Raw genomic sequence first — 22,539 nt, 5'->3', positions numbered from 1 at the left:
AACCTGCCTCTACAGGCAGAGGAACAGGAGCAGCTTCTCTCCTCATGTCATCTCTCCTCTGCTGCTTTTAACACCACTGTGAGACATCGCCGCTGTCACATAATAACACTGGACGTTTCAGTGCAACCGTTTTTTCTCTCTCTTGTGCCTCAGGGTTCCCAGGACGGTGGCAGTTGTTGGATTTGACAGATGTTGCAGCTGTTTCTACCAGGGCGCTATATTGCTAGAGGTGTGTTTGAGTTTCAGTAATGTTGTCGTGTGTGTTTGTGTGTGTGTGTGTGTGTGTGTGGTGCCTATGTTTAAGGAGAAACAGTGAAAAACACATTAAACTGTTTCCTCCAGACATCATTAGCCTGCACATGTAGCCGGAGGACAGAGTCAGCACATACAGCAGGAGCTTCTTAAGTTGTCACATTAACACTCACACTGCTGTTCACTCCAGAGGCCTCCAGGTGTGACCTGTTAACTTCCCTGTTAACACAAAGCTGTGTGTGCTGTGATATTAACATTATCAGCTTCAATTACTTACAGTGGGATGAGCAACCTCAGGAGAAAAACAACATACATGTGCTAAAGCAGCTAAGATCTATTGACTAGCAGCTAACTGATGCATGCTTTTCTAACAAGGAGGCTATGCTTATATGATTCTCTACTCTCTTGTCCAGCTAATAATACAATTATCAGCTACTGGGCACTCTGTTTTGATTAATTTAATGTCTGAAATATCCCTCTTTCTGGAAAGGGGAGCTGGAGAAACTGCATGTGTGTGTAGCATGTTTGCTAACAGGGTATAGTATTGAATTTCACCACAGGGATCAATAACGTGCGGCTTCTTTGTGTTTCTTCTCATAAATAATCAATCATCCCTCCTGTAAAACACCTAAATAAGTGTTTACAGCTGCTGTAAAAATCAACACTGAAGACTGTCATCATAATTGTGGTGCACTTGTTAAGTGAGTTGAAGCATTCACACCATAAACAGAGTTTATAATCCTCCACGCAGCAGCTGCAGGATGGAGGACCATCATCCCCCGTCATCCCCTGTTCTCCTCTTTTAGAGATTTCCTTTAAGAAAAATGATAAATGTGTATAGTTGTCTCACTTCATCCTCTTTTCATCTCTGTTCAATCCCTACACCCCCACCCCGCTGCAGGTCGAGAGAAGAGAAAGGGTCCCATGATCTCTGCCGGAGATGCCGAGTTCCCGCGGGATTATCATACCCTGGCTGCCGGTGGCGGCCGCGGGGCCCGGCGGTTTGCCGACAACAGCAATGGAGGCTTCACGTCCTCCTCCTTGGACCGCCGGCACAACTCGGTGGCCGCCAAGAGCCTGGAGGCGCTGAACAGCATCCACAAGGCGGACATCGAACGCCAGCGAGACGCCCTCATGGACCTCCAGAAGAACAAGTACACCAACAGCCCCGGCAGCCTGTCGCAGGGCTCCACTCCTGCTGGACGACAGGTACCTGAGACACGCAGCAGCTCAGAGCCACCACACACAAACACAGCAGACACTTTGTGCCTCTAACCTCACAAAATAAAGTTCAATTATTCTGCAGTTTCTCCCTCTTATCCCCAGAGACTTATTGGTCTCTCCTGCACTGTCTCTTAATCATGCTGAATATTCCTGTTTATCAGTGAAGCGTTATCTCTCACATACTCAGGGAACACACAGCACACAGTCCTCTGAGAGTAAACACAGAAAAAAATGACGCTGAAAATATGAAACTTAACACCAAAGGAGTTTTTCTCATTTAGAGCGTTGAAAAGAGCAAGAACTCACTGGATAGTCCATCATATAAGCTGTTTACATTGTCGTATTTCCTTCAGAAATTTGTTCACATTTTAATGTTTTTATAAGAAAGGAAAAGAGATACTGAGCTGGATTTTTCACTCCTTATTCCCCTGACAGATACTGCTATATATCAGTGTTTCTGTACAGTGTGTTATTCAATACAATACATATACAAACTGTTAAACTGAATCTCTAAAAGGAAGTCATTATTTCACTCTAACTTGTTTCATACACTTTTTTAAATACATACATTTTTCAAAAAGCCTTAATTTTGATAAAAGGTTGAATTTTGTGAAACTATCTAAGCTTTCCTCGGGTTAAAAACTGGAAATTGGGATCCTTTGAAAGGTCTTTAAACTTCCACTCCTGTCAATGAAATATTAATGTCCAGCTAACTCTACGAAGTAACAGGGCTCTGCTCCAAAAAAAGTTTTAAAGAAGATTATTAATGCATTTTAATAAAGAGGATAAAGAGTAGGGATGTTAGAGTTTACCATGAAACCTCTGTTGGGTTTGTAGATCTTTTAAATCATTCCTATCCTCACAAACCATTTGTTCTGGTTAATATTATTAAAACACACACTCTCACACACACAGCATATAGCATATATTTACCAGCCTTTGTGTGAGATAAATGAACATTTAACGAAACATTTTCACTTAGGATGAAGTCTAAACTTTCCTTTCTGTTTCAAAATGACATAGAAAAGTGAGACAGGGGAAAGTCTGTCCTGTTTCATGCACTTCAAGGGACTGTGAGGAGTTTCTAAGTGATCTTGAAAAAGTCTCCCTTCTAGATATATGCCTGATCGTAATCCACACTTTAAACTGAGATTATCAGCGCAAATATATGTTGTTTCTACATGCTACTTTTTAGCCTACTAATCAGGTCAAGGAGCAGGACTGGATTGATTTAAAGCAAGTAATGACAACATGTGTCGTAAATTATGTTGAAATGCTGACTCAGCATTTCAACATATTGTTATCCTGTGACTTTATTATGTTGAAATGCTGACTCAGCATTTCAACATATTGTTATCCGGTGACTTTATTATGTTGAAATGCTGACTCAGCATTTCAACATATTGTTATCCGGTGACTTTATTATGTTGAAATGCTGACTCAGCATTTCAACATATTGTTATCCTGTGACTTTATTCCACTTCTTCTTATTCTTCCGTACGTTTTTTGGCTCTTTTCACAGCCTTCAAATTTTGTCCGATTTTCACCGTTCAACTTTTAAACTATTCAGCTTGTTTAGGAATAGTGTGCTATATCTTTTCACTTTTCTAACTATTAAACTTTTTGATTTATTCAGCTTTTTCCAAAAAAATTTCTCTATGTTAAACAGATGGGAAATTTCAGCTCCTCTGACTAAAATCTGCTTCAACTTCAACAAGCTCTAACTTCAGCTTACTCCCACTTACAGACTTCATGTTTGCTTTAAAATGTTCACTGATCTTTCCACTACTGATATCTGTAATAACTTTTTTAATATCTTCAACTGTTTTTGAGATTTCACTGTCTAAGCGACACAAACTTTTCACTCTTTTCACCTCTCCTCCTGCTCTCAGAGGGCGGAATGTTTTCAAATTGAGTGGGAGAAGCAGCTGCTGCTACTGAAAAAAACTGCAGATTAACCTGCCATAAAATTCTCAAACTTGACTCAAATCAAACAAAAAAGGCATCAGAATGTTCCCTGAGTCCTCCTGCTTCTAACAAAGGTGATATTTAAGCAAAAGATTGTACCATTTGGACAGTATGCAGCCAACTGTCGACCTAACTCAGCTTTTGCTCCTATGTAATACTATGGGACTTTGATCGAACATTTCTGGTCAGAACCATTTCGAGGCCGTTTTTGAAATTGCCACCGTCCTCTCTCTTTTACGTCTATCTATACAAAAATTGTACTGACATGTTCCCCAAAGCTTTGGCTTTCATAGGATGTGCTCTCTTTTTACCAATCTCACTCTGTTACTAAATTGTGACAGAAGATTCAGAGGGTGTCCCAGCAGAAATCCCAGAGCTTTCTGTTGAAGGAGTAGGGTTCCTAACATCTGTTACTCGTTATGATTTAAGTAGTGATCACCATGGCAACAGCTGATCTCTGCTGGGTGTCACAAGACATGCAGATACAGTCTAACACACACACACAGGACACACAAGTTTGCACTGTATGGGCATTTTAAAGACTTTGGCACCATTTCTAAAGTCCTCCATCAATCTTCTCACCCCTGCATGGATCCACAGCTCCTTTTTACTGCATCTTCTTCTACTTATATCACAAAATGCTGTAGGCTTCACATCTCTACCCTCTTTACTTTTGAATGATTAACTCACACACACACACACACAAATATTTTACCATCAAAAACAGAGACAAGGCGACAGAGGATTCAAACATGACAACCTTTCATCACACACAGCTGTTAACAAGAAGAAATCAAAACATCAAGGAACAAAGACACACATGTACTTCAGTTACTTATAATACCATACCTCCCCCTTTGTCTTAAACTACATGCTCCACTATTCATACAACTTTTTCCCACACCTTATAATTCTCAAACTGCTACTTTTTCCCCTATTAATAGTGCTTCATTAATCTCTGTACTGTTTTTTCCCCTATTTCTTCTACTTCTTCTCTCCATTCCACATTTTCAGCTCTACTTCACATCATAACCCCCTTTTTTAACTTTTAAATGATTAAACTTTATTTAAAACATTTTACCATCAAAAACAGAGACTGAAATAATCTTCTGATCCCCTGCAAGTCCTTCAACTTCAATTGCTTCTACTTTTTGCAGACTTTGACTCGAGACTCTGTTCACACATTAAACTGGTCCTATTCTCTTCATCTCATTTACACATTAGTCATAGATTTCTGCTTTCTTCTTCATTTTTGAGATTTCACTGTTCGGTTTCTCTTTTTTTTATTTATTTATTTATTATAACTTTTTAAAGGCTGATTTACATTTCCACTGTATCCACTTTCTTAATCCACTCATTGTATAAACCTCATTTTTCTTGCAATTTTTTCTTTCCTTTATTTTACATTTTCAGCTTTTTCCACTTTCATTCAAACTTTTTTTAGCTTCAGCATTTCAACGCATTTGCTGCAAGGAAATGCAACTTCTCTAGTTATGTTGAAATGCTGACTCAGCATTTCAACATATTGTTATCCTGTGACTTTATTCCACTTCTTCTTATTCTTCCGTACGTTTTTTGGCTCTTTTCACAGCCTTCAAATTTTGTCCGATTTTCACCGTTCAACTTTTAAACTATTCAGCTTGTTTAGGAATAGTGTGCTATATCTTTTCACTTTTCTAACTATTAAACTTTTTGATTTATTCAGCTTTTTCCAAAAAAAATTCTCTATGTTAAACAGATGGGAAATATCAGCTCCTCTGACTAAAATCTGCTTCAACTTCAACAAGCTCTAACTTCAGCTTACTCCCACTTACAGACTTCATTTTTGCTTTAAAATGTTCACTGATCTTTCCACTACTGATATCTGTAATAACTTTTTTAATATCTTCAACTGTTTTTGAGATTTCACTGTATAAGCGACACAAACTTTTCACTCTTTTCACCTCTCCTCCTGCTCTCAGAGGGCGGAATGTTTTCAATTTGACTGAGAGAAGCAGCTGCTGCTACTGAAAAAAACTGCCGATTAACCTGCCATAAAATTCTCAAACTTGACTCAAATCAAACAAAAAAGGCTGCTACTCCTTCAACTTCAACTGCTTCTACCTTTTGCAGACTTTGACTCGAGACTCTGTTCACACATTAAACTGGTCCTATTCTCCTCATCTCATTTACACATTAATCATAGATTTCTGCTTTCTTCTACATTTTTGAGATTTCACTGTTTGGTTTCTCTCTCTTTTTATTTAATTATTTTAACTTTTGTAGGCTGATTTACATTTCCACTGTATCCACTTTCTTTATCCACTCATTGTCTTTTCCTCATTTCTCTTAACATTTTTTTTTCCTTTATTTTACATTTTCAGTTTTTTCCACTTTTATTCAAACTTTTCCAGCTTCAGCATTTCAACGCATTTGCTGCAAGGAAATGCAACTTCTCTAGTTATGTTGAAATGCTGATTCAGCATTTCAACATATTGTTATCCTGTGACTTTATTCCACTTCTTCTTATTCTTCCGTACGTTTTTTGGACCTTTTCACAGCCTTCAAATTTTGTCCGATTTTCACCGTTCAACTTTTAAACTACTCAGCTTGTCTAGGAATAGTGTGCTATATCTTTTCACTTTTCTAACTATTAAACTTTTTGATTTATTCAGCTTTTTCCAAAAAAATTTCTCTATGTTAAACAGATGGGAAATTTCAGCTCCTCTGACTAAAATCTGCTTCAACTTCAACAAGCTCTAACTTCAGCTTACTCCCACTTACAGACTTCATTTTTGCTTTAAAATGTTCACTGATCTTTCCACTACTGATATCTGTAATACCTTTTTTAATATCTTCAACTGTTTTTGAGATTTCACTGTCTAAGCGACACAAACTTTTCACTCTTTTCACCTCTCCTCCTGCTCTCAGAGGGCGGAATGTTTTCAAATTGAGTGGGAGAAGCAGCTGCTCCTACTGAAAAAAACTGCCGATTAACCTGCCATAAAATTCTCAAACTTGACTCAAATCAAACAAAAAAGGCATCAGAATGTTCCCTGAGTCCTCCTGCTTCTAACAAAGGTGATATTTAAGCAAAAGATTGTACCATTTGGACAGTATGCAGCCAACTGTCGACCTAACTCAGCTTTTGCTCCTATGTAATACTATGGGACTTTGATCGAACATTTCTGGTCAGAACCATTTCGAGGCCGTTTTTGAAATTGCCACCGTCCTCTCTCTTTTACGTCTATCTATACAAAAATTGTACTGACATGTTCCCCAAAGCTTTGGCTTTCATAGGATGTGCTCTCTTTTTACCAATCTCACTCTGTTACTAAATTGTGACAGAAGATTCAGAGGGTGTCCCAGCAGAAATCCCAGAGCTTTCTGTTGAAGGAGTAGGGTTCCTAACATCTGTTACTCGTTATGATTTAAGTAGTGATCACCATGGCAACAGCTGATCTCTGCTGGGTGTCACAAGACATGCAGACACACACACACAGGACACACAAGTTTGCACTGTATGGGCATTTTAAAGACTTTGGCACCATTTCTAAAGTCCTCCATCAATCTTCTCACCCCTGCATGGATCCACAGCTCCTTTTTACTGCATCTTCTTCTACTTATATCACAAAATGCTGTAGGCTTCACATCTCTACCCTCTTTACTTTTGAATGATTAACACACACACACACACACACACAAATATTTTACCATCAAAAACAGTGACAAGGCGACAGAGGATTCAAACATGACAACCTTTCATCACACACAGCTGTTTATACTAAGTAATCAAAACATTCAGGAACAAAGACACACATGTTCTTCAGTTACTTATAATACCGTACCTCCCCCTTTGTCTTAATCTACATGCTCCACTATTCATACAACTTTTTCCCACACCTTATAATTCTCAAACTGCTACTTTTTCCCCTATTACTAGTGCTTCATTAATCTCTGTACTGTTTTTTCCCCTATTTCTCCTACTTTTTCTCTCCATTCCACATTTTAAACTTTATTTAAAACATTTTATCATCAAAAACAGAGACTGAAATAATCTTCTGATCCACTGCAACTCCTTCAACTTCAACTGCTTCTACCTTTTGCAGACTTTGACTCGAGACTCTGTTCACACATTAAACTGGTACTTTTCTCTTCATTTCATTTACACATAAGTCATAGATTTCTGCTTTCTTCTACATTTTTTAAGATTTCACTGTTCGGTTTCTCTCTTTGTATTTTTTTATTTTAACTTTTAAAGGCTGATTTACATTTCCATTGTTTCCACTTTCTTAATCCACTCATTGTATAAACCTCATTTCCCTTACCATTTTTTCTCTCCTTTATTTTACATTTTCAGCTTTTTCCACTTTTATTCAAACTTTTCCAGCTTCAGCATTTTAACGCATTTGCTGCAAGGAAATGCAACTTCTCTAGTTATGTTGAAATGCTGACTCAGCATTTCAACATATTGTTATCCTGTGACTTTATTCCACTTCTTCTTATTCTTCCGTACGTTTTTTGGCTCTTTTCACAGCCTTCAAATTTTGTCCGATTTTCACCGTTCAACTTTTAAACTATTCAGCTTGTTTAGGAATAGTGTGCTATATCTTTTCACTTTTCTAACTATTAAACTTTTTGATTTATTCAGCTTTTTCCAAAAAAATTTCTCTATGTTAAACAGATGGGAAATATCAGCTCCTCTGACTGAAATCTGCTTCAACTTCAACAAGCTCTAACTTCAGCTTACTCCCACCTACAGACTTCATTTTTGCTTTAAAATGTTCACTGATCTTTCCACTACTGATATCTGTAATAACTTTTTTAATATCTTCAACTGTTTTTGAGATTTCACTGTATAAGCGACACAAACTTTTCACTCTTTTCACCTCTCCTCCTGCTCTCAGAGGGCGGAATGTTTTCAATTTGACTGAGAGAAGCAGCTGCTGCTACTGAAAAAAACTGCCGATTAACCTGCCATAAAATTCTCAAACTTGACTCAAATCAAACAAAAAAGGCTGCTACTCCTTCAACTTCAACTGCTTCTACCTTTTGCAGACTTTGACTCGAGACTCTGTTCACACATTAAACTGGTCCTATTCTCCTCATCTCATTTACACATTAATCATAGATTTCTGCTTTCTTCTACATTTTTGAGATTTCACTGTTTGGTTTCTCTCTCTTTTTATTTAATTATTTTAACTTTTGTAGGCTGATTTACATTTCCACTGTATCCACTTTCTTTATCCACTCATTGTCTTTTCCTCATTTCTCTTAACATTTTTTTTTCCTTTATTTTACATTTTCAGTTTTTTCCACTTTTATTCAAACTTTTCCAGCTTCAGCATTTCAACGCATTTGCTGCAAGGAAATGCAACTTCTCTAGTTAAACTTCTTATTCTTCCGTACGTTTTTTGGACCTTTTCACAGCCTTCAAATTTCGTCCGATTTTCACCGTTCAACTTTTAAACTATTCAGCTTGTTTAGGACATGTGTGCTATATCTTTTCACTTTTCTAACTATTAAACTTTTTGATTTATTCAGCTTTTTCCAAAAAAATTTCTCTATGTTAAACAGATGGGAAATGTCAGCTCCTTCCTTTAAATCTCCTTCAACTTTAACAAGCTCTAACTTCAGCTTACTTCCACTTACAGACTTCAATTAAACTTTAAAATGTTCAGCTATCTTTCCTCTCTTCAGGTTTTTATCTGCTCTTAAACAGCTTTTACTGTTTTTGAGATTTCACTCTTCAAGCAACATAAACTTTTCCCACTTTGCCCTAAAATCGAGGCTGCTAGACTGCGGAATGTTTTCAAATAGAGTGAAAGAGGCTGCTGCAGTAAGGTTGTGCGAATCTCGATCGAATTGTCATAACTTCCAAAATCTTCACAGCAGAAAAATAAAAAGTACATTAAATGGTTCACTGAAGGCTCCTGCTTCTTACAAAGGGAGTATTTTAGCAAAAAAATGTACAGTTTTGCCAAAAAACGCCTCAGTGTGAGAGAAACCGTCACATCCCTGTAATCTGAAGTAATGTTAAAATCTGACCAATATTTCTCATCAACTTGATTCCTAACAACTTTTAAACATCACCCTCCTGCGGTCAGTTTTAATCCTATCATCTTGTAAAGCACATCATCTTGTTCATCAGAGTCTCCAGATTCTCACAATGTTTTTGTTTTTCTTCTAGCCCTTAGGGTTTCAGCATAAATGCAGTTTGTTCGGACCTATGTCTAGCCCAAAAATCCAGCTTAAGATCAGTGGATACAAAGGAGTTCCAAAGTTCAACTGCCATTTCACACTCATTATGACATCAGCAAGATCACCATGGTAACCACACAGCTGTGGATAATCACTGATTAGTCTTTGAAGGACAGAGAAACACATATATTTCTTTATAATGCCTAAACAGCCAACCCAAACTGTCTTACATGAACACATACAGCCAACCCAAACACACACAGACCAACACACACACACATACACACACACACACACACACACACACACACACACACACACACACACACACACACACACACACACACACACACACACACAAACATTTTACCATCCAAAACCGTCAAAAGGCAGCAGAAGATTCAAACATGACAACCTTTCATCACACACAGCTGTTTATACTGAGTAATCAAAACATCCAGGAACAAAGACACACATGTACTTCAGTTACTTATAATACCATACCTCCCCCTTTGACTTAATCTACATGCTCCACTATTTATACAGCTTTGTCCCACAACTTATAATTGACAAACTGCTGGTTTTTCTTCTTCTTCCTTCCTTTCTTCTTACTAGTGCTGCATTAATCTCTGTACTGTTTTTCCCCTATTTCTTCTACTTCTTCTCTCCATTCCACATTTTCAGCTCTGGTTCACATCATAACCCCTTTTTTTAACTTTTAAATGATTAAACTTTATTTAAAACATTTTACCATCAAAAACAGAGACTGAAATAATCTTCTGATCCCCTGCAACTCCTTCAACTTCAACTGCTTCTACCTTTTGCAGACTTTGACTTGAAACTCTGTTCACACATTAAACTGCTCCTATTCTCTTCGTCCCATTAACACATTAGTCATAGATTTCTGCTGTCTTCTACATTTTTGAGATTTCACTGTTTGGTTTCTCTCTCTTTGTATTTATTTATTTTAACTTTTAAAGGCTGATTTACATTTCCACTGTATCCACGTTCTTAATCCACTCCTTTATTTTACATTTTCAGCTTTTTCCACTTTTATGCAAACTTTTCCAGCTTCAGCATTTCAACGCATTTGCTGCAAGGAAATGCAACTTCTCTAGTTATGTTGAAATGCTGACTCAGCATTTCAACATATTGTTATCCTGTGACTTTATTCCACTTCTTCTTATTCTTCCGTACGTTTTTTGGCTCTTTTCACAGCCTTCAAATTTTGTCCGATTTTCACCGTTCAACTTTTAAACTATTCAGCTTGTTTAGGAATAGTGTGCTATATCTTTTCACTTTTCTAACTATTAAACTTTTTGATTTATTCAGCTTTTTCCAAAAAAATTTCTCTATGTTAAACAGATGGGAAATATCAGCTCCTCTGACTGAAATCTGCTTCAACTTCAACAAGCTCTAACTTCAGCTTACTCCCACTTACAGACTTCATTTTTGCTTTAAAATGTTCACTGATCTTTCCACTACTGATATCTGTAATAACTTTTTTAATATCTTCAACTGTTTTTGAGATTTCACTGTATAAGCGACACAAACTTTTCACTCTTTTCACCTCTCCTCCTGCTCTCAGAGGGCGGAATGTTTTCAATTTGACTGAGAGAAGCAGCTGCTGCTACTGAAAAAAACTGCCGATTAACCTGCCATAAAATTCTCAAACTTGACTCAAATCAAACAAAAAAGGCTGCTACTCCTTCAACTTCAACTGCTTCTACCTTTTGCAGACTTTGACTCGAGACTCTGTTCACACATTAAACTGGTCCTATTCTCCTCATCTCATTTACACATTAATCATAGATTTCTGCTTTCTTCTACATTTTTGAGATTTCACTGTTTGGTTTCTCTCTCTTTTTATTTAATTATTTTAACTTTTGTAGGCTGATTTACATTTCCACTGTATCCACTTTCTTTATCCACTCATTGTCTTTTCCTCATTTCTCTTAACATTTTTTTTCCTTTATTTTACATTTTCAGTTTTTTCCACTTTTATTCAAACTTTTCCAGCTTCAGCATTTCAACGCATTTGCTGCAAGGAAATGCAACTTCTCTAGTTAAACTTCTTATTCTTCCGTACGTTTTTTGGACCTTTTCACAGCCTTCAAATTTCGTCCGATTTTCACCGTTCAACTTTTAAACTATTCAGCTTGTTTAGGACATGTGTGCTATATCTTTTCACTTTTCTAACTATTAAACTTTTTGATTTATTCAGCTTTTTCCAAAAAAATTTCTCTATGTTAAACAGATGGGAAATGTCAGCTCCTTCCTTTAAATCTCCTTCAACTTTAACAAGCTCTAACTTCAGCTTACTTCCACTTACAGACTTCAATTAAACTTTAAAATGTTCAGCTATCTTTCCTCTCTTCAGGTTTTTATCTGCTCTTAAACAGCTTTTACTGTTTTTGAGATTTCACTCTTCAAGCAACATAAACTTTTCCCACTTTGCCCTAAAATCGAGGCTGCTAGACTGCGGAATGTTTTCAAATAGAGTGAAAGAGGCTGCTGCAGTAAGGTTGTGCGAATCTCGATCGAATTGTCATAACTTCCAAAATCTTCACAGCAGAAAAATAAAAAGTACATTAAATGGTTCACTGAAGGCTCCTGCTTCTTACAAAGGGAGTATTTTAGCAAAAAAATGTACAGTTTTGCCAAAAAACGCCTCAGTGTGAGAGAAACCGTCACATCCCTGTAATCTGAAGTAATGTTAAAATCTGACCAATATTTCTCATCAACTTGATTCCTAACAACTTTTAAACATCACCCTCCTGCGGTCAGTTTTAATCCTATCATCTTGTGAAGCACATCATCTTGTTCATCAGAGTCTCCAGATTCTCACAATGTTTTTGTTTTTCTTCTAGCCCTTAGGGTTTCAGCATAAATGCAGTTTGTTCGGACCTATGTCTAGCCCAAAAATCCAGCTTAAGATCAGTGGATACAAAGGAGTTCCAAAGTGCAACTGCCATTTCACACTCATTATGACATCAGCAAGATTACCATGGTAACCACACAGCTGTGGATAATCACTGATTAGTCTTTGAAGGACAGAGAAACACATATATTTCTTTATAATGCCTAAACAGCCAACCCAAACTGTCTTACACGAACACATACAGCCAACCCAAACACACACAGACCAACACACACACACATACACACACACACACACACACACACACACACACACACACACACACACACACACACACACACACACACACACACACACAAACATTTTACCATCCAAAACCGTCAAAAGGCAGCAGAAGATTCAAACATGACAACCTTTCATCACACACAGCTGTTTATACTGAGTAATCAAAACATCCAGGAACAAAGACACACATGTACTTCAGTTACTTATAATACCATACCTCCCCCTTTGACTTAATCTACATGCTCCACTATTTATACAGCTTTGTCCCACAACTTATAATTGACAAACTGCTGGTTTTTCTTCTTCTTCCTTCCTTTCTTCTTACTAGTGCTGCATTAATCTCTGTACTGTTTTTCCCCTATTTCTTCTACTTCTTCTCTCCATTCCACATTTTCAGCTCTGGTTCACATCATAACCCCTTTTTTTAACTTTTAAATGATTAAACTTTATTTAAAACATTTTACCATCAAAAACAGAGACTGAAATAATCTTCTGATCCCCTGCAACTCCTTCAACTTCAACTGCTTCTACCTTTTGCAGACTTTGACTTGAAACTCTGTTCACACATTAAACTGCTCCTATTCTCTTCGTCCCATTAACACATTAGTCATAGATTTCTGCTGTCTTCTACATTTTTGAGATTTCACTGTTTGGTTTCTCTCTCTTTGTATTTATTTATTTTAACTTTTAAAGGCTGATTTACATTTCCACTGTATCCACGTTCTTAATCCACTCCTTTATTTTACATTTTCAGCTTTTTCCACTTTTATGCAAACTTTTCCAGCTTCAGCATTTCAACGCATTTGCTGCAAGGAAATGCAACTTCTCTAGTTCCACTTCTTCTTCTTCTTCTTATTCTTCCGTACGTTTTTTGGCTCTTTTCACAGCCTTCAAATTTTGTCCGATTTTCACCGTTCAACTTTTAAACTATTCAGCTTGTTTAGGAATAGTGTGCTATATCTTTTCACTTTTCTAACTATTAAACTTTTTGATTTATTCAGCTTTTTCCAAAAAAATTTCTCTATGTTAAACAGATGGGAAATTTCAGCTCCTCTGACTAAAATCTGCTTCAACTTCAACAAGCTCTAACTTCAGCTTACTCCCACTTACAGACTTCATTTTTGCTTTAAAATGTTCACTGATCTTTCCACTACTGATATCTGTAATAACTTTTTTAATATCTTCAACTGTTTTTGAGATTTCACTGTATAAGCGACACAAACTTTTCACTCTTTTCACCTCTCCTCCTGCTCTCAGAGGGCGGAATGTTTTCAATTTGACTGAGAGAAGCAGCTGCTGCTACTGAAAAAAACTGCCGATTAACCTGCCATAAAATTCTCAAACTTGACTCAAATCAAACAAAAAAGGCTGCTACTCCTTCAACTTCAACTGCTTCTACCTTTTGCAGACTTTGACTCGAGACTCTGTTCACACATTAAACTGGTCCTATTCTCCTCATCTCATTTACACATTAATCATAGATTTCTGCTTTCTTCTACATTTTTAAGATTTCACTGTTTGGTTTCTCTCTCTTTTTATTTAATTATTTTAACTTTTGTAGGCTGATTTACATTTCCACTGTATCCACTTTCTTTATCCACTCATTGTCTTTTCCTCATTTCTCTTAACATTTTTTTTTTCCTTTATTTTACATTTTCAGTTTTTTCCACTTTTATTCAAACTTTTCCAGCTTCAGCATTTCAACGCATTTGCTGCAAGGAAATGCAACTTCTCTAGTTAACTATGATAACACTACTTCTGACCAAGTCTGAGAGAGATCTGTGTTTTTCTCTGCTAAGAATGATTTCTGTGACTAATTTTGTAGTGATGGTGGACACAGGAGCCTAACTGTCTGACAGAAAAAGGACAGAAGAGCAGAAGAAAGCTAAACAGGAGAGAGATAGAGCACGAGCTAAAAGCTAAAACGCAGGCAGCTGAAACCCAAACTGAAGAAGTAAATGTGAGCATCAGGCTGAAAAATTAGCTAAAGGCTAAAACACAAGCTTAAGACCAACACATGAGCTAAAGACTAAAACATGAGCTAAATTCTAAAACACAAGCTAAAGACAAAAACACAGGCTAAAGGCTGAAACACAGGCTAAAGGCTAAAACACAAGCTAAAGGCTAAAACACAAGCTAAAGACAAAAAACACAGGCTAAAGGCTGAAACACAGGCTAAAGGCTAAAACACAAGCTAACGGCTAAAACACAAGCCAAAGACAAAAACACAGGCTTAAGTTTAAAACACTAACTAAATACTAAAACAGGAGCTAAAGGCTTAAACACAAGCTAAAGACAAAAATATAGGCTAAAGGCTAAAACACAGGTTAAAGGCTAAAACACGAGCTACAGGCTAAAACACGAGCTAAAGGCTAAAACACGAGCTACAAGCTAAAACACGGGTTAAAGGCTAAAACACGAGCTAAAGGCTAACACATAGGCTTAAGACAAAAATACAGGCTGGCAGTGGTCTGTTCAAACTTGAGAGTCTATCAATAAAATGAAGAGTGAGGTTACATTAGCTCTGCTTGGTAGATGACGGCCGGACATAACCAGGATTTATTGACGTTCCACATCATGGACACATTTCAGAGCACCAAGCTGTGAGTAGAACTAAATATAGCCGGCTACTAAACTACGGTACAAACTGACAAAGTTTGCTTGTTGTCACGTTTCAAACTGTAGCTCTTTGTAACTGAATCCTGTAAAAAGTTGTCTTGAACAAAGAAAAGTAGAGTAAAAAAGAGGATCTGATCTCCATTTAAAACACACACCTTGCTAAGAGTCACGCCTTCACGACAGTGTGCGTGATTCTGGCCAAAGGTGTTGCTGCAGTCCACTTCACATTGATATTCCTCACAGTCCCTTTAAATAAATGAAAAGTAATTTTTGCCACATTGTCAACAGGCAGAGGTGGTGTCACATTTAACTGAACATTTTGGGTCACATTAATCTGATAAAGTAAAACCTCTGAGCAGTCTCAGCATAAATATAGAAAAATCCATTTCTAATTTTACTTCAGTATCATGGAGATTAGTCAGCCTTGAGAACGAGGTATTTTTATACATCTCCGCCCTCTGCATAAAGAAATCTGCAGATATATGTACGCTCCATCACTGTCAGTATTTTAATGCAGATGAGGACTTCCATACAATAACAAATCCAGAGGAGAGTGCAGCCTTGGGGGAGTTTCGAGCTCACTGAGTGCTTTCCGTTTCCACATGTGAGCATTTTCTTCCTGGGAGATAATAACAGGCCGTCGGTGGGCTCGGAAACCCACACAAGAGCATTATGTGGCGAGATGCCTCAGGGGCTTCAGACGCACACAGCGGAGGCATTCTCATGACCGGCCTCCTGGGTCAGTAATGGCCACTTTGTAAGTGGTTATCAGCTAAAAGAGTGAGCAACAGAATACAGAGGAAAAGAGTTTAAGTGAGGCAGTGAGAAAATGTCAGGATGTGAAAAGTGAAATGCAGCACTCTGTCACATCTCTTACCTCTCTGTCTCGGTGTCTGTCTGCTCGCTGCTCTCTTCCTTTCATTCTGCCATCAATCACCACATGCTCTGATACCTGGGACAGATGGTCAGAGCACAACAGCCTCCTTCACTTACTCTTCATGCTGCATAAAGAAATATCTCAGCTCACAGGAGAACTGTTTGTGCCTTATTCTCCTCATTAAAATCTCTACAGCAAAATACAAACATAGAGTGAATAAATCCACCTGATCAGAGAATATTCTTCAATCTTTGATGCTTTCTTCTATGGTGTTTTGATTAGCTGCTGCAGTCAGGTGATGGGGTGTTAAAAAAAGTCTGAGAAGCAAAATGTGATGGATAATGTGTCAGTTTTCTTTTCCATTTCGTCAGTCCAAGGCTGCTCCTCGAAGTCTCGCTTCATGACTGTCACAGAGGCGTGATGGTGGGACCAAGATGTCAAGTAGCTGTGGTGCTGTTGTGCAGAATAGGTGTGTGTGTGTGCATGTTTTTGTGTGACCGTGAAGTCGTCCACCTGGATGTGGATGCAGGATCAGTAACATAAGAGTAAAAGACAGCCAAAGAAACTTTTATCATAGCGATACCACTTCATGCTGAAGGTCTTCTCTGGAAGTCTTTGAGGACTTGCAGTGAGTTTGATGTGGAGGTCAGTGAAGCAAGCTGTGTTTATGTTTGTACATAATGGAAAACACAAACACTTACACCTCCACTGCCCGGCAAAAAACACTGTACTGTGTTTCGTAAATAGCTTTATGTGGAGCGGATACAATCACCAGCACTGAAAACAACAGCAGGGCACGACAGACGACTTGAGACAAGTGTTTGAGCAGTTGGTCTGCACTTGAAACTCAGCGTAGGATCACATTAAGACATCTACAGTTTGAGCCGAAGGTTGAGGGAAGCAACATAAGAGCTGCTGTTCTCAGGCAAACAAGCTGTTTGTTGTTTAGAGACTGTAAATCAACAGGAACATAAACTGGTCAACATGAGACTGTTAGATAATAAGCTAAAGAGGAGGCAGGAGACACAAAGAGAGGGCTGCAAGTGGGACTTAATGCTAAAACAAACAAGGATGAAAGGAAGGATGGAGGGAAGATGGTTGATAAAAACTGAGGAGATACAAAGAGGCAGGTTTGAAGATGCTGAGTTCAAGGATCCCGTATATAAATCAAGGTGTCGCTCAGATGCAGTGACAGCCAAGAGACACCTCAAACCAGACACATGACCAAAAGAAATACAACCAAACATAAACCATGAAGATCTTAGAATAAAATAGAATAGAATAGAACTTTATTGTCATTGTAACAAGAACAACGAAATCAAAGTCACAGCAGCAATCAAGAAAACAAAAGTAAGAAAGTGTATAGAAAGTGCAAAAAGGTCCATCTCTGCCTCCTGTATCCTGTCTGCTCACAGCAGGTGAAGCTCTTCCCATGTCGTGTTGATGTCTGATGTTAGCTCCGCTAGCCATGTCTATGAATAGCATGATGCTACTCTGCCCTCTGGTATTTCCTCTGTCGCTGCATTAGCACAGCTAGCTTGTCCATCTTCTTGGAGATAGATCGTACGTTCCCAACAACGATGGATGGAAGGACAGGTTGATGTCGTCACTTCTTAGCTCACACCTGAGAACCAGCACGTTGTCCTCACCTCCTTCTCCTCACCATGTGGGAAGACATCAGGCCTTACACCAGTTAGCACTGACATGCTACAGGCTGCTAACAGCTGATTTCACATGTAAACAATGCAGACATGGTTACATGAAGGATCTCCAGAAAAACACAGGAGAAAATGTAGTAAAAAGCCACAAAAAGTTTGGTGTCCATGACCAACAAATGAGCCAGTACCTGGCAATCGTTATCAGTTCTCATCGGTACGAATTTCCAGTACTTTTTGTAGGTAAACATGGGAACAACTGTTAACTCTTTTCATTATAAAATCTCAAAGTTTTAAATTTAACATATGCTTCCTAATATTTAAACTTGCAATGCTGAGTTTATGTCTAGCATGGAAAATCACCTACTCTTCCACTCCCTCACAGTCACAAGGATGTGTTTAGGTACCTTACTCGGTACTACAGACGGGAGTCGGTGGGTACCTTAAAAGGTACCTTTTTCAGTACCCATCCCTGGAAGCAGCAAATGAGTTTCCTCTGCAGGAGGGTTGAGGGAAGAGCTCAGAGGTCAAGAGGTGGTTTGAGCACTAGGGATGGGTACCTAATAAGATACTTTTGTAGGTACCGTCCGACTTCTATCGGTAGTACCAAGTACCAATTCACGCAAAGCCAAATGGTACCATGTTTCTGTACCTAAATGCATCCTTGTGACTGTGAGGGAGTTGGTGAGTAGGAGATTGTCCATACTCAACTGAATTTCTATAAGAAAGAAATGTTACATTTTAAAACTTTGAGATTTCATTCCTAAACAAGTTTGTATTTATCACCTCAAAAGTACCAACACCTGGTACCATTGAGTACCGATACTGACAGGTGCCATATTGTTTAAAATGAGAAAAGTACCCATTCCTGTTGAGCACAGACGGCACCACCTCGTATTGAAAAAAGGAAGTTGAGGTGTTTCCTGCATCTGATCAGGATGCATCCTGGGCGTTTCCCCTTTGGAGGTTTTCCAGGTGCATCCAACTGTGAGGAAATTCTGGGATAGACCCAGAGCCAGCTGGAGGGATAACATGTCCCACCTGTCGTAAGAACACCCAGAACTACTGCAGAGAGAAAGGCATTTAGCCTGCTCCACAACAATCCAATCCTGGCTCTGTGGAAGAAAATTGATGAATGATTTTGATGAAGCCACCTATTGATCTCTAGAAGCTTTCTCTGTGAAGCTTTATCATCTGTTCTCATCAGTCTATTCTGCCCATAATGATCGTTTACTCAGGAGATATCAGAGAGAACAGGACACTGCTGTTGATTTTGTGTTGGACTACTGACTTAATGCCCATTTCTTTACGCTAAAGATGCATAAAATGCTGTAGGATTGTGTAAGCAAGTCAGAATGCTGACATCCTTTAACTTTGCTGGATCTGGTTCTGGAAGGATTAGGTCAGAAAAATGAGTCTCAGGATCTGAATGTGAGCTGTAGAAGTCATCAAACTTCTCATCCCACTCTTACTGAAGCACAAGTGTTCTCACTACAATGCTGAACTACTCCTTTAAGAGCTCTTCTCTTTCCTTATTCCTCCGTCAGCTCGTGTCCATCACGTCTCAGTCCGCCGCCCTCTCTTCTCTCCTCTCGCCGCTCCAGCTCCTCCTTCCTCTCCACCCACTCCCTGCTCTTCATGTGCCGCGTCTGTTTACCCGAACCGCACCATCTATCTCCTGCCCAAAAAGGTGCTCTGAGACCAAACGAGAGGAGAGGAAGAGGAGGGAGGGATGTAGAAACAGGTGGAGTCTGCTGTCGTCATGGCAACCTGCCGTCTCCCATATAAGGCAACTGAGTGATATCATATGGTTGGCAGTGCCTGGGTCTTTGGAGGGAGGCACACGCTGTACTGTGTGAGCGGCAACAGCAGCAGGAGAGAGAAGGAGGCGACAAGAGGAGACTCAGAGAAGGAGGGAGGAAGGGAGGGTGTTTTTTTTTATGTCAACAGGGACGAGGGGAGACAGTGACAGACTCTGAGAGAGATAGGGCAAGGGAGGAGGAGGAGAAGGAGGAGGAGGAGGGGACAGGAAGAGATGCTAACAGCCTCTTAGGCGCTACTACGGGTACCAGCGAGGGGGGACTCTGGCGGATCCTCAGGGCGCGGGAAAGACACAGAGCCGCAGTGAAAAAAAAAGATGGAGAGGGGGGAGGAGGAAGAGGGAGGCGTGTGGAGCGGGAGGATGCACCAGGCGGCCGACGTGCTCATTAAGTAGCAACGGTAACTCTCTCTAACCCCGTCATTGCATCCCCAGCTGAGAGGTTTCCTGCGTGGCGCTGCCATGACGCTGCCTTCTTCTCCTCCTGCTGCATGAATGATGATGGAGAGGAGGGTGGAGGAAGTGCAGGAGTGTGAGTGTGTGTGGCGACATCATCTTAATGTATGTGAAGGCATGTGTGTGCTCAGTCATCTACTCCTTATCTGTGTGTGAGTGTGTTTGTGTGTGTGTTTAGGGGAGGGTCCATTTGCTCCCAAACAGACAGGCAGGTGTCGTCCAGGTGTGTCTGTGCTGCCGCAGTGATGTGTGTTCATGTGCAAAACAGAGCTGTGTATGCTCAGCAGAAGTGTGTGAGTGCACGTGTGTAGTGTGTGTGTTTTAGGGCAGGAGAGGGAAACAGGCAGAGTGTGAGTGGGGGGGTTAAAAAAGAAGAGGGTGGGTACAAAAATGGCTACTTGGCATGCAGGTCAGACTCTCATGTCTCCTTTTCTCTTTGCTCATGCCTCTTTTTTCGCTTTTTCTTATTTTTTCCTCTCTTCTTCCTGATGCTCTCTCAGCTCTGTCTGTCTCCGTGCACATGAGCACCTCGGGATTTCAGCTCAAGTGATTGAGAAATATTGCAGGCAGTAATCACTGAGTCACGGTGCATAGGGGGCCTGTTTGTGTTAGAGGAGACAGGTTTTATGTCCCAAAAGACGGCCGCTTGTTGGTGCATTAAAGTATCCGTGGTGTGACCTGGCAGCTAGATTTTTATGGTGGAAAAAAATCAAACGAGTGTGAGATTAAACGATGCTCTGTATCAGCGATTATAACTCAGCGAGTTGTTTTTGTCTCATGAGCTCCTCTGTGTTAGCACCTATTTTACAGTTGTTGTTTGTCTCAAATTGTGAAGAAAATGTGAGAAAGTGCTTCAAAGTTGTGAAGATGAAATCAGGTGGAGGTTGCGTACCTGATAAAACAAAGCGAGCTGCTGAGACGTCACTTCTGTTTGGGTGTATCGATTGCAAGCCTGATTATGTGAAAGCAAACGATCAGTTCGATAGATACATTAAAGGTAAAGGTGAAGAGTTCAGGTACAACACAGAAACTTTACATCAGAGAATCAGTTGATGCACAAATCTGTTGAAGCTCCTTCTGTTCTGAGACCTGCAGACAGAAAACATCTTAATGATGAGGAAATGTCTGCATCTCATGAAACCCATGCACTGCGTTGTCCCACTCTGTATAGATTCTGTTTTGCATAACTATATGGTTCATCCTGTTTATAACCTGGCTTCCTACTACAGAGACAAACAAGCTGGCTTTGACTGATTGAGAAGTGATTTGTCCATGCAGCAAGAAAAATAGTTGCTCGGTTTCAACAATTGCAGGATGAATCAACATTAAAGTCAACATTTCATTCACGTCGTAGTATGAACATAAACCTAAGCACTTTTAAGGTGGGTTCCTCCCTTAACTTCTCTTGCATTTTCTTCTGACATAAGTAGGGTTTAATATTTTTCCTGAAAATTAGAGGGATCAGATCCCTGGAAAATACAATTAAAACTTTTTGTATGTTATAATTATCATTATAGGAACACAGTTTTTGTCTATCAACACAGGCTATGAATCATGAAAGATAGCTCTGTGCGTGTAGGAACTCGGAAGTCACATCTGCTGCAACGCTAATGAAGAAAAGTCAAACAGATCCTTGGTGACTGATTTTCTGAAAAGCTTTACTCAGCAAAAATTAACCCTAATAAAACAAATATTTGACAGAACTTCCTGACAAAACATGATGAAGCAAACCATTTTTTTAAAGTGCATTATTCTGTGGCTGTTGAGATTTTGGCTTCAAACCGGAATAAAAGAGTATTAAAATTAGTAGCTAACGAAATATTACTCTTTAGAGTAGTGCATCTTATTTCTTTTTGTTTAATACATACATGATTTATTTCCCGTTTTCAGACATAACCTTTCCCAGGAATGGAGAAACAAATTTTATTAGATATTATGGGAATCCCATGAAACCCTAGACCTAAAAGTAGAGCTGCTCTTTTTGAAGCGCTTATTTGATATAAACTGATTTCTTCTATCTTAAGCCCAGTTTCTACCAAGCAGTTTGGTTCAGTTTGTCTCAGTAAGGTGTGCATCTTGAGGCTTTCCTTTTGACTAAAACTGGGACAGGTCCCAAAATTACCAACCCCTACCATCCAACTTTTGTGGGGAATGCGGGCGGAAATAGAGGCCACATGCTGGATTCAAACCTGGGCCACCCAAACAAGGGCGAACCTCATGAAGCCACAAGGCCATCTACGCTCCCCGTCCAACTTACCATTCTGTTGGGGTGTCAGACATACTCATCCAACCCAGGAGGTGGAAACACTGGAGTCAGTTGATT

The 22,539-nt window shown here is 39.2% G+C and overlaps 1 protein-coding gene across 10 annotated transcripts in view; it reads left to right on the top strand.

Moving 5' to 3' along the window:
• Positions 1-22,539, top strand: part of LOC141784802 (SRC kinase signaling inhibitor 1-like) — a 136,852-nt gene that overhangs the window by 49,062 nt on the left and 65,251 nt on the right. For 5 of the 10 annotated variants that reach the window (XM_074662683.1, XM_074662681.1, XM_074662682.1 and 2 more), the window contains exons 1-2: positions 154-229; positions 1,154-1,461. In XM_074662683.1, the coding sequence (XP_074518784.1) occupies positions 190-229; positions 1,154-1,461 (348 nt within the window). In that variant the 5' untranslated portion in view covers positions 154-189. Of the gene's footprint in view, positions 1-153; positions 230-1,153; positions 1,462-19,617; positions 20,162-20,246; positions 20,322-22,539 lie in introns of those variants that run through there. The other 5 variants (XM_074662680.1, XM_074662684.1, XM_074662686.1 and 2 more) reach the window with 3 other exon arrangements.

The sequence above is a fragment of the Halichoeres trimaculatus genome, unplaced genomic scaffold (assembly GCF_033239565.1).
Source record: "Halichoeres trimaculatus isolate MK-OKI-2021-1 unplaced genomic scaffold, fHalTri1.1 fHalTri1_scaffold_23, whole genome shotgun sequence".
Taxonomy (NCBI): Eukaryota; Metazoa; Chordata; class Actinopteri; order Labriformes; family Labridae; genus Halichoeres; species Halichoeres trimaculatus.
Note: the sequence above shows the minus strand (reverse complement) of the source record. Positions and strands in the feature narration are given on the sequence as shown.